This window comes from Pristis pectinata, chromosome 1 (assembly GCF_009764475.1).
Source record: "Pristis pectinata isolate sPriPec2 chromosome 1, sPriPec2.1.pri, whole genome shotgun sequence".
Lineage (NCBI taxonomy): Eukaryota > Metazoa > Chordata > Chondrichthyes > Rhinopristiformes > Pristidae > Pristis > Pristis pectinata.
In genome coordinates, this window is record NC_067405.1 from 142,217,864 (window position 1) to 142,230,258 (window position 12,395).

General features: G+C 44.0%; 1 protein-coding gene across 5 annotated transcripts in view; it reads right to left on the reverse strand.

The window, feature by feature from the left end:
* Positions 1 to 12,395, reverse strand: part of LOC127576987 (centrosomal protein of 128 kDa) — a 372,768-nt gene that overhangs the window by 275,084 nt on the left and 85,289 nt on the right. For all 5 annotated transcript variants that reach the window (XM_052027856.1, XM_052027839.1, XM_052027847.1 and 2 more), the window contains exon 12: positions 776 to 936. In XM_052027856.1, coding sequence (XP_051883816.1) covers positions 776 to 936 — 161 coding nt within the window. The remainder of the gene's footprint in view (positions 1 to 775; positions 937 to 12,395) is intronic.

A 12,395-nucleotide genomic window follows, 5' to 3' on the forward strand; every position in this document is an offset into this window, starting at 1 on the left:
TTGGAGACACAAGAGACTGCAGATGCTGGAATCTGCAGCAACAAACAATCTGCTGGAGGAACTCCGTGGATCGAGTGGCATCCATGGGGGGAAAGGAATTGTTAACAATTTAGGTCAAATCCCTCTACCAGTCCCAAAAAGTCAACAATTCCTTTCCTCCCACAGATACTGCTCGACCCACTGAGTTCCTCCAGCAAATTGTTTGTTGTTGCCACTTTATTCTTTATTTGCAAGACAGAAAGACAGAGGTATTCTGTTGCTGAGTTATAGCTCTGTGGGAAGGGGTGTTGTTAATTGCTCTTTTGCATTGTCAATTCCAACCATGCATGGGGAGCCTAGGTGCTTCTGATGCTGGGTTCCAGCAGCAATGAAACACAAAAGGTCATGCTTGCCTTCCTATTGCAGGCTGGAGTACCTGATTTCTACTGATCTAGTAGTCCGAAGGACAAAAGAAGGTGCATTATAGCAAAAGAGAGTGTAAAGGTTAGGAGCACACCCAGATTGCTCAAGGGTAAAACTGAGATTGAATAGACAGGCTCAACTTTCTAAAAATCCAACAATACCAAGCCTCCCAGAACAAACTGCAAGTAACTGTCTCTTCTTGGCAGCCTATAGCAGGACCTGACCAGAATAAGCACATTTTCTAGCATTAGGCAGGGAAAAAAATGCATTAAAAAGAAAATGTCACACCAACCAATGAGAATTTCAAAACATATTTCCAGAAATGCACAGACTTAGAGACTCCCCTCCCACTCTCCCAACCCCAATGAGGTACCTCAACATGTGCAGAAAGCTCCTTTTTCTCTTTCTCTTTTCTCTCAAGGGAGCGTCTCAGCTCTCCCACTTCAGAACGGGTGGCATCTTCGTTCAGCTGTGCCCTGAGCTCCAAAATCTGCTTTTCCAGCACCTGCTTCTCAAGTTCTGATCGCGCAGCCACTACAACACAAGAAACTGAACACTTAGCAAGAAAAATGAAGAAGCGTGGAAAAGAACAAAACAGAATCTGTATCGAAAATTTACTAGATACTGATGGCCAGTGATCCAGGAATTTTTTCTAAAGCAAATCATTAATTTTTTTTAGAAGTTTCAAATCTATTATAGATGTCCTTCAAGCATTTGAGCTTTAAAGCAAACGAGTTTGAAACCTAGAGAGTCATAAGAGACCGCGGATGCTGGAATCTGGAGCAACATGCAGGAGGAACTCAATGGGTCGAAACCCTGCATCAGTCCTGCTTTATCCTGGATGGTGTTGAGCATCTTGAGAATTGTTAGAGCTGCACTCATCGAGGCAGGTGTAAAGTATTCGGTCACACTTCTGACGTGTGCCTCATAGCTTCGAGACAAGCACCAAGGTGCAGAAGGTTACAGAATAAATACAGATAAATCAGAGTAGTATAGTTAAATACAATGGTCAGCGTGGCCACGGTTGGCTGAAGGGCCTATTTCTGCACTGTACAACTCTATGACTTTCTATGATTCATAGGATGACCTCGACATGCCTGGGATCATCCGAGTGAATCTTCTCTGAACGTCCTCCAATGAAACAATATCTTAATTAGGGAGAAATCTCTTCTAAACTTCAGCAAACACGGGTGTAATTGTAAATTGGTTTATTATTTTCACATGTACTGAGGTACAGTGAAAAACTTTGTTTTGCATGCCATCCATACAGATCATTTCATTACAAGAGTGCACTGAAGTAGTACAAGGGAAAACAATAACAGAATGCAGAATAAAGTGTTACAGTTCCAGAGAAAGTGCAGTGCAGGCAGACAACAAGGTGCAAGGTCATAACAACGTAGATTGTAAGGTCAAGAGTCCACCTCATTGCGCTAGGGAACCATTCAATTATCTTATAACAGTGGGATAGAAGCTGTCCTTGAGCCTGGTGGTACCTGCTTTCAGGCTTCTGTATCATCTGCCCAATGGGAGGTGGGGAGGAGAGGATGTCTGGGGTGGGTGGGTGGGTCTTTGATTACGTTGGCTGCTTTACTGAGGCACCAAGAAGAGCAGAGTCCATGGAGGGGAGTCTGGTTTCAATCCAATCTCTCCTCATACGACATCCTGCCATTTGCAAGAATCAGTCTGGTGAACCTTCACGGCACTCCCTCTAAGACACGCACATTTCTTACTTAGGTAAGGAGATCAGGTCCACACAATACTCCAGGTGTGGTCTCACTAAGACCCTATATAATTATAACATAGAATCATAGAACAGTACAGCACAATACAGGCCCTTCAGCCCACAATGTTGTGCCAACCTTTAAACCTTGCCTAAGACTATCTAACCCCTTCCTCCCACATATCCCTCTATTTTAAATTCCTCCATATGCTTATCCAGTAATCTCTTGAATTTGACCAATGTACCTGCCTCCACCACCGCCCCAGGCAGCGCATTCCATGCCCCAACCACTCTCTGGGTAAAAATCCTTCCTCTGATATCTCCCTTGAACTTCCCCCCCATTACTTTAAAGCCATGCCCTCTTGTATTGAGCATTGGTGCCCTGGGAAAGAGGCGCTGGCTGTCCACTCTATCTATTCCTCTTAATATTTTGTACACCTCTATCATGTCTCCTCTCATTTTTGTTCTAATTATGTTCTTTCTTGTAAAAATTATGTATAATTTTATGTTTGATTTATGTTTTTCTTGTGAATGTTGTGTATCTGATGCTATGTGCCTGTGATGCTGCTCCAAGCAAGTTTTTCACTACACCTGTGCATACATGCACTTGTGCAGATGACAATAAACTTGACTTCGATTATCTAAGCTCAGTTTGTGAGCTCAGCCACCTAGAACTCATCCTCCTTCTCTCCAAAGAGTAAAGCCCTAGCTCCCTTAGTCTCTCCTCATAATGTATACTTTCTAAACCAGGCAGCATCCTGGTAAATCTCTGCACCTTTCCAACACTTCTACATCCTTCCTATAATGAGGCAACCAGAACTGGACACAGTACTCTAAGTGTGGTCTAACCAGAGTTTTGTAGAGCTGCATCATTACCTCACAGCTCTTAAACTCGATCCCACGACTTATGAAAGCTAACATCCCATAAGCTTTCTTAACTACCCTATCCACCTGTGAGGCAACTTCCAGAGATCTGTGGATATGAACCCCCAGATCTCTCTGCTCCTCCACACTACCCAGAATCCTGCCATTAACTTTGTACTCCGCCTTGGAGTTTGTCCTTCCAAAGTGTACCACCTCACACTTCTCTGGATTGAACTCCATCTGCCACTTCTCAGCCCAGCTCTGCATTCTATCAATGTCCCTCTGCAATCTTCGACAGTCCTCCACACTATCCGCAACACCACCAGCCTTTGTGTCGTCTGCAAACTTGCCAACCCACCCTTCTACCCCCTCATCCATCATTAATCAAAATCACAAAAAGTAGAGGTCCCAGAACCAATCCTTGTGGGACACCGCTAGTCACAGCCCTCCAATCTGAATGCACTCCCTCCACCACAACCCTCTGCTTTCTATAGGCAAGCCAATTCTGAATCTACACGGCCAAGCCTCCCTGGATCCCATGCCCTCTGACCTTCTGAAGAAGCCTACCATGTGGAACTTTGTCAAACGCCTTACTAAAATCCATGTAGACTATATCTACTGAACTACCCTCATCATTCTTCCTGGTTACCTCCTCAAAGAACCCTATCAGGCTTGTGAGACATATCTGCCCTTCACAAAGCCATGCCGGCTGCCCCTGATCAGACCATGATTCTCTAAATGCCCATAGATTCTATCTCTAAGAATCCTTTCCAACAGCTTGCCCACCACAGACATAAGGCTCACTGGTCTATAATTCCCTGGACTATCCCTAACAAGACATCCTTGCTCATATACTCAAATTTTTGCAGTGAAAGCCAACATACCGGTTGCCTTGAAGCCTTTTTTGCATCCTTCTGAGTCATCAACATTTAAAATATTACAATCAGTTCCCTCATCCAAATCATTAACATATACTGTGAATAATTTGGCCCCAAGCACTGATCCCTTTGATGCCCACCAGTCACCACCTGCTAACCTGAAAAGAACCAATTATTCCTGCTCTGTTTTCTGTCAGTCAACCAATTTACAATCCATGACAGTACATTAACCCCAATCCCATGGGCAGGCACAGTTAGCGTAACGCTTTACAGCACCAGCGACCTGGGTTCAATTCTGGCCGCTGTCTATAAATTTGTATGTTCTCCCTGTATCTGCGTGGGTTTCCTCCAGGTGCTCCAGTTTCCTCCCACTTTCCAAAGACGTACCAAAGGGTTAAGAAGTTGTGGGCATGCTATGTTGGCGCTGCAGGCCTGGCGACACTTGTGGGCTGCCCCCAGAACACTCTACACAAAAGATGCATTTCACTGTGTGTTTCAATGTACATGTGACTAATAAAGATATCTTATCTTAAATTATGCACACTAACCTCTTAAGTAAGTCTCAGTCAAAGGTCTTCTAAAATTCCATACACATCTCCTCCACTGGTTCTCCTTTATTTATTCTACCAGTTACATCTTCAAAAAACTCCAGAAGGTTTGTAAAGCATGAATTCCTTGTGATAAATCCTCAGTGATGTTGCCTAATCCCACTGATATTTTCTGATAGGTGTCTTGATACCACATCCTTTAGAAAGGACTCCAGCAACGTTTCTCCAACTGATGTTCATTAACCGCTCTACAGTTGCCTGTTCCTCCCTCCCTCTTTTTTTAAATAGTGGGGTTACGTTTGTCAGCCTGGAATCTGTATGAACCATCCCATAATCGTCCCATCCCAAAGAATTTTGGACAATGGCAGCCAATTCTGCTTCCATGACCACCAAGCACCTTCAGTACATTGGGCCGCGGATAGTCAGGCCCTGGGGCTTTCATCAGCTTTCAGTGCCATTAACTTCTCCATATATTTGTTTAACCAATTTCATTCCTCCTTTCCATTAGATACTTGGCTCTCTGACATTTCTGGGAAGCTGTGTTTTCAAGGGAAAAACGATACATTGATAGATTTAGATGAAAAGGCTCACTTGGATCATAAACTCTGGGTTGAGTGGTCAGCTTCTGTACTATAAAACAGTGCGAGATGAAGGACTGTGAGGAAACAGTAGGGAGAGGTGGGAAACTGAATGAAGGAGTAAAGGAGTGTTGAGAGAGACGCACTCATGCGTAAAGTCATTGAACCTCTCCCCACACTGAGCAAGACCCTTGAAGTGATGTTGGTCTCCCTGGCTTGATGGCCATCTGGAAAATGGCCCCAGGGATTCCCCTGCCAGGGTTAGATAGTCTCCCCACCACCACCCAGATAGCAAAGAAATCAGCATGTCCCAGTATGCCAGACTACACAACATCACCCACACTTCACCGCATTAGCAACACATTACGCAGATAAAGGATCTGAAGGAGTTCTTTCTTGTATAATTTTATATAATTTATGTTTATGTTTGTTTTGTGAATGTTGTATCTCTAATGCTATGTGCCTGTGATGCTGCTGCAATTATTGCACCTGCGTATTAATGTAGAACATAGAACAGTACAGCACAGGAACAGGCCCTTCGGCCCACAATGTTGTGCTGAATTAAACTAGTAATTAAATGCCCAACTAAACTAATCCCTTCTGCCCACACAATGTCCATATCCCTCCATTCTCTGCACGTTCAAGTGCCTATCAAGAGCCTCTTAAACGCATTTATCGTATCTGCCTGCACTACCACACCTGGCAGCACGTTTCAGGCACCCACCACTCTCTGTGTAAAAAACTTGCCCTGCACATCTCTTTTAAACTTACCTCCTCTCACTTTAAATGCATACCCTCTAGTATTAGACATTTCGACCCTGAGTAAAAGATACCAGCTGTCTATACTATCTATGCCCTTCACAATCTTAGAAACTTCCATCAGGTCTCCCCTCAGCCTCCACCACTCCAGAGAAAACAACCCAAGTTTATCCAACCTCTCCTTTATAGCACATGCCCTCTAATCCAGGCAGCATCCTGTAAACCTCTTCTGCAGCCTCTCCAAAGCCTCCTTCCTATAAGGGGGCAACCAGAACCGAATGCAATACTCCAGATGCGGCCTAACTAAAGTTTTATGAAGTTAATGGCTTTAGGGTGAAAGGGGAAAGGTTTAGGGGGAACATTAGAGGGAACTTCTTCACTCAAAGAGTGGTGGGAGTGTGGAATGGGCTGCCATCTGATGTGGTAAATGCGGGCTCGCTCTTAACTTTTAAGTGTAAACTGGATAGATACATGGACGAGAGAGGTCTGGAGGAGTATGGGCTGGGGGCAGGTAGATGGGACTAGCAGAATAATGTTTCGGCACAGACTATAAGGGCTGAATGGCCTGTTTTCTGTGCTGTAGTTTTCTATGGTTCTATGTATTTCCACATATGACAATAAACTCAACTTTGACTTTGAGCTGTCCATTCAATGACTGTCTATCATTTTACCATTACTGCCATTCCCTTTGTTTCATCCATTGCCCTCTCCCACCTTCTTTGTTATTTAGACTCACTTGTTTTTTCTCTTTCTCAGTCCTGAAACATTATCTGGCTGCGCGACTGGCTGAGTTTTTCCAGCATTTCTCTTTTTGTTTCCCTTTCCTTCATCCTGGACATTCCCCATCTTTTCACAATGAATGGGATATCCCTCATTTTTGGTGCAAGTCAGTCCAGCGCTCAAAACAGGCTCCCTCCATTTCTCTGTCAGCCCATCCACCCAGCTGCATCAATGATGTGAGGCAGTGGCACTGTGGCACAGCGGGTACAGCCACTGCCTCAGAGCACAGGGGGCCCAGGTTCGATCCCAACCTTGGGTCTGTGTAGAGTTTGCAGTTTCCCTGTGACCACATGGGGTTCCTCCAGTTTCCTGCCACATCCCAAAGATTTAACTGGCCACTGTAAATTGCCCCTACTGTGTAAGTGAGTGATAGATTCTGGGCAGACTTGAAGAGAATATAAAATGGGACGGATATAGGATTAGTGTAACTGGGTGCTTGATGACCAGCACAGACTCAATGGGCCAGGGTCTGTTGCAATGCTTCATCTCTTTATCACTCTATGTGCTTCAAGATGCTTGATGGCTGTTGTATAGGAAAATACTTTAAAAGCAAATCACAGGAAGGATTGTTCCTCTCCTTCAAACAGGTCTCCTCTATTGTTATAACACTCACATTGTTGTGGCCGCAATAACTTTTCACAGTGTGCAGTCAACCAGCATATCGGATGCATCACTGTTTAATCAGGAAAATTTCAAGTCATCTCAAACCAGACACAGGCAAATAACACAAAACAGCTACACTTTAGAACCTCTTGTGACTGAAACAGATTTTAACCCACTCCATCATATGTGCCTCTCTAACCTCAAAATCTCACCTCTTCTCGACATCAGGTACAATCTGATGGAATCAGGTAGCTGCTATCACCAAAAAATCTTTAAAACTATCTTTAAAATTAGACAGCTATAAGGAGCAGCAGGAAGGATCTAAAACTTCAAATTTAGATTACAGAACTTGAGTGGTTAAAAATAAACCAATTGTTTAAAGTAAAGTCATAATAAAGCTGTATACAAAGTCAAAGTTAAGTTTATTATCATATGCACAAGTACATGTGCAATGCAAAACTTACTCGCGGCAGTACAGGCACATGGCATCAGATACACAACATTCACAAGAAAAATAAATTAACAACATACATTATGCAAAATTAAAACTAGAAAGAACACGATTAGAACCCAAAAAAAAAGCAGAATAAAATACAATTTTGTAAAGAATTAGAAATATAGTTTCATTCAGCTGATCATCACCTTCCTAGGCAGTCCCTCGAGATCAAGGATGACTTACTTCCACTCTGGTTTTAGTGTCTCTAGTGAATATCACCACTGGCCAGCAAGATTCAGCAAATCCTGAGACTGACATCAAAATGCGAAGGTGGCTAATGCAGTGATCGCAGTATTCTAAGGATGGGGTGGAAGGTAGCCTAAGGTTCAGGAATCCTGCGCTGTAACAGCTGAGCAATATTCAGGTCAGTGCTGCTAAGATTGTCCATGAGGATCCTAAAACTCCAGATCTTGAACTTCGTATTGTGGAATGTAAGTTGCCTGTTCGTGTTTTCTTTTTATTTGGGGCAAGCCATTGCACACCAGCAATCTCAGAGCAATGTCTTGATCTAGTGGCAAGAGGAGCCAAGTCCTCTGGAGACCAGACTCTGCCGCGTGGGATTAATGCTCACCCATTGGTAGGCACACGTGTAGGTGCTGCCCAGCACATATACCCACATACATGCCCACATGTATGGGTTCAGGCCCAGGAGTTTCTGTCTGGCCACCAGTTAATAGGATAGGATAGAATATCTTTATTAGTCACATTTACATCGAAACACACAGTGAAACACATCTTTTGTGTAGAGCATTCTGGGGGCAGCCCGCAAGTGTTGCCACACTTCCAGCGCCAACATAGCATGCCCACAACTTCCTAACCCGTACGTCTTTAGAATGTGGGAGGAAACTGGAGCACCCAGAGGAAATCCACGCAGACACGGGGAGAACGTACAAACCCCTTGCAGACAGCAGCCAGAATTGAACCCGGGTCGCTGGCGCTGTAATAGCGTCACGCTAACCGCTACACTACCGTGCCTCCTCACTCACTATCCAAATATTCTGGATATTGCTGAAGTACTGTTCAAGGGAGGAAAGGAAGAGATTTTCCATCAGGATTTCAGAAATAAAGCTGTTAAACATTGAGTGTCTGAACCTATCCATAGTATCTACATGAGGTGCTGCTTCAAGAAGGCAACATCTGTCATCAAAGATCCCCACCATCCGGGCCATGCCATCTTCTTGCAGCTACCATCGGGTAGGAGGTACAGAAGCCTGGCGGCCCACACCACCAGGTTCAAGAACAACTACTTTCCTTCAACCATTCAGTTCTTGAACCAACCTGCACAACCCTAATCACTACCTCAGTATAACAACACTTTGATCATTTTGACCACTTTGCACTACGATGGACTATGTTTATTTTCATAGAATCATAGAAAGTACAGCACAATACAGGCCCTTCAGCCCACAATGTTGTGCCAACCTTTAAACCTCGCCTAAAAGCTATCTAAACCCTTCCCCTCACATATCTATTTTAAATTCCTCCATATTCTTATCCAGTAATCTCTTGAATCTGACCAATGTACCTGCCTCCACCACTGCCCCAGGCAGCGCATTCCATGCCCCAACCACTCTCTGGGTAAAAAACCTTCCTCTGATATCTCCCTTGAACTTCCCCCCCATTACTTTAAAGCCATGCCCTCTTGCATTGAGCATTGGTGCCCTGGGAAAGAGGTGCTGGCTGTCTACGCTATCTATTCCTCTTAATATTTTGTATACTTCTATCATGTCTCCTCTCATTTTTGTTCTAATTATGTTCTTTCTTGTAAAAATTGTGTATAATTTTATGTTTGATTTATGTTTTTCTTGTGGATGTTGTGTATCTGATGCTATGTGCCTGTGATGCTGCTCCAAGCAAGTTTTTCACTGCACCTGTGCATACATGCACTTGTGCAGATGACAATAAACTTGACTTCGACTATCTAAACTCAGTTTGTGAGCTCAGCCACCTAGAACTACAAAGGCACTAGATGCACGTGAACACCACTCCCGGCAAGTCCCCTTCCAAATCAGACTCCATCTGGACTTGGAAATAAACACAGAAAATGTTGGAAATACTCAGCAGCTCAGGCCACATCTGTGGGAAGAGAAACAGAGTCAACGTTCTAACAAAGGGTCTCCAACCTGAAACGTTGACTGTTTCTCTTCCCACAGATGCTGCCTGACCTGCTGAGTATTTCCTGAGAATTTTTTGTTTTTTTTGGATTTCCAGCAACTTCAGACTTTTCTTGGTTTTCACCGACTTGCAAATACATTGACACACCTTCACTGTCACTGGGACTCACTGTTCAGCAGCAAATTTCTACAGATGTACGGTGCAGAGCATTCTGACTGGTTGCATCACAGCCTGGTATGGAGGCTCCAATGTGCAAGATCGAAAGAGGCTGCAGAGGGTTGTAGACTCAGCCACCTCCATCACGGGCACAACCCTCCCCGCCATCAAGGATATTTTCAAGAGGCAGTGCCTCAGGAAGGAAGCATCCATCATTAAGGACCCTCTCCACCCAGGACATTCCCTCTTCTTATTACTACCATCAGGGAGGAGGTACAGGAGCCTGAAGATCCATACTTAACGTTTCAGGAATGGCTTCTTTACCTCCGCCATCAGATTTCTGAACGGTCCATGACCCCATGAACACTACCTCGCTATTCCTCTTTTGCATTACTTATTTATTTTTGTAACATAGTAATTTTCATGTCTTTATGTCTTGCTGCTGCAAAACAACAAATTTCACGACATATGTCAGTGATAATAAACTTGATTCTGATTGTAGGAGCACCTTTTCCACTTGGGTTCTAAAGATTCAACAAAACCAGCTCAAACTCTGCCAGTACCACTTAAAAAACTGGGCAAGAGAACAAGAGAATATCATACAGAACTTCTACTGAATGTATAGTGAGCTACAGATGAAGTAAATAAGATATTTAAGCTTAGGCAAAAAAAAATAGAGGGCTTTAAAGTCATAAAACATTCCAAAACACTCACAGAAGCACTCAATTCCGGTAACCCCACCCCCCACTCCCACACTGACATGTCTATCCACGGCCTCCTCTACTGCCACATTGAGGCCAGACACAGGATGGAGGAAGAACACCTCATATTCCGCCTTGAGAGTCTCCAACCTGACGGCCTCAACATCGATTTCTCTAATTTCCAGTAACTACACCCCTTCTTTTTCTTCTTCCCCCACTCCTTTGTCTTCCCTTATTCCTGTGGCCTCCCTTCCCCCGCCTTGATGACCTGCCCATCTCCTCTCCTCCCCTCCCCCATCCTTTATTCCATGGTCCACTGCCCTCTCCTACCAGATTCCTTCTTCTTCAGCCCTTTGTCTCTTCTACTTATCACCTCTCAGTTTATGACATCTTTTCCCCCTCCCCCACCTACCTCCCTTACCCCTCTCACCTGGACTCGCCTATCCCCTGCCTGCGTGTGCTCCTCCCCCTCCCCCCACCTTCTTATCCTGGCTTCTGCCCTCTTCCTTTCCAGTCCTGATGAAGGGTCTCAGCCTGAAACGTCGACTGTTTATTTCCCCTCCATGGATGCTGCCTGACCTGCTGAGTCCCTCCAGCACTTTTTGTGTACTGCTGCAGATTCCAGCATCTGCAGAATTTCTTGTGTCATAGAAGCACTAACACTTAACACTGAATCACTCAAGATACTAGGACAAATGACCAAACACTTGATAAAATGAAGGGTTTTATGCAAAACTATAAAGAGGGAAAGGAGCTTTAGAAAGTCCAAGAGGCTTAGTGAGGAAATTACAGAGCTTACAGCCTTTGCAGCTGAAAGCACGTCGACCAATTGTGGGCTCATTATACTTGGGGATGAATGAGGCAAGAACTGCAGATGTCTCAGAGGATTTTAAGGCTGGAGGAGATCACAGAGATAATGAGGGTAGGCCCTAAAGGGATTTAGAATTATAACTGAGGCTTTACTGAACTGTGAACCAATGTATGCCAACGAGCACAGAAATTTTGGGTGAACTGAGCAGTGTAATTTAAGGTAATAAAAACAGGAAATACTGGAACCGCTCCACAGATACTGCCTGACCTGCTGAAAGAGAAAGAGTCAACATTTCAGGACCTGGAACATTAACTCTGTATCACTTGCTACCAATGTTGCCTGACCTGCTGAGTGTTTCTAGCATTTTCTGTTTTATTTCAGATTCCCAGCATCTTAGTTTGTAAGTTAAGGCACAAGCATCAGAATAACTAGCAAGTGTGACAAGGGTAAAAATCCACACTTTCATTAACTTTAAAAACAACACACACATCATCTTCCCACAACGACTCCCTGGGGATCAGATGATTCCAGTATTTATTGAGAAGCTGGTAGGTAATGCGCACTTGCAGATATGGGAACATTAATTTTCCACCAAAACTCAAGAGAAACTTAATGCTCCCTGAAGAGGAGGAATCAAACATGTCTGGGAACCTGGCTGAAGTAAGCTTGACAATTATAAGACCTTTATATGCATAATTCAGCTCACATTCCCAATACTGAGGGAGCACACTGCTGTCAGAGGTGCCACTTTTCAATTAAAGATGTTAAACTGAGGTCTCTGATGGGCAAAGAACCCACGCCATAAGACCAGAATTGAGCATTTCTAAACTGCAGTCGCTTCTCAAGCTAAATCTTCTTGGAGGTAAGTAGGGAACAGGATTGATGAGAACGCTCCAAGAGCTGCTATAAACTCAATAGGCCGAATGGCCTCTTTCTACGTCGCTAGGAAATGTGCTTTCTGTGGAGTTTTCTAAATTATCATTG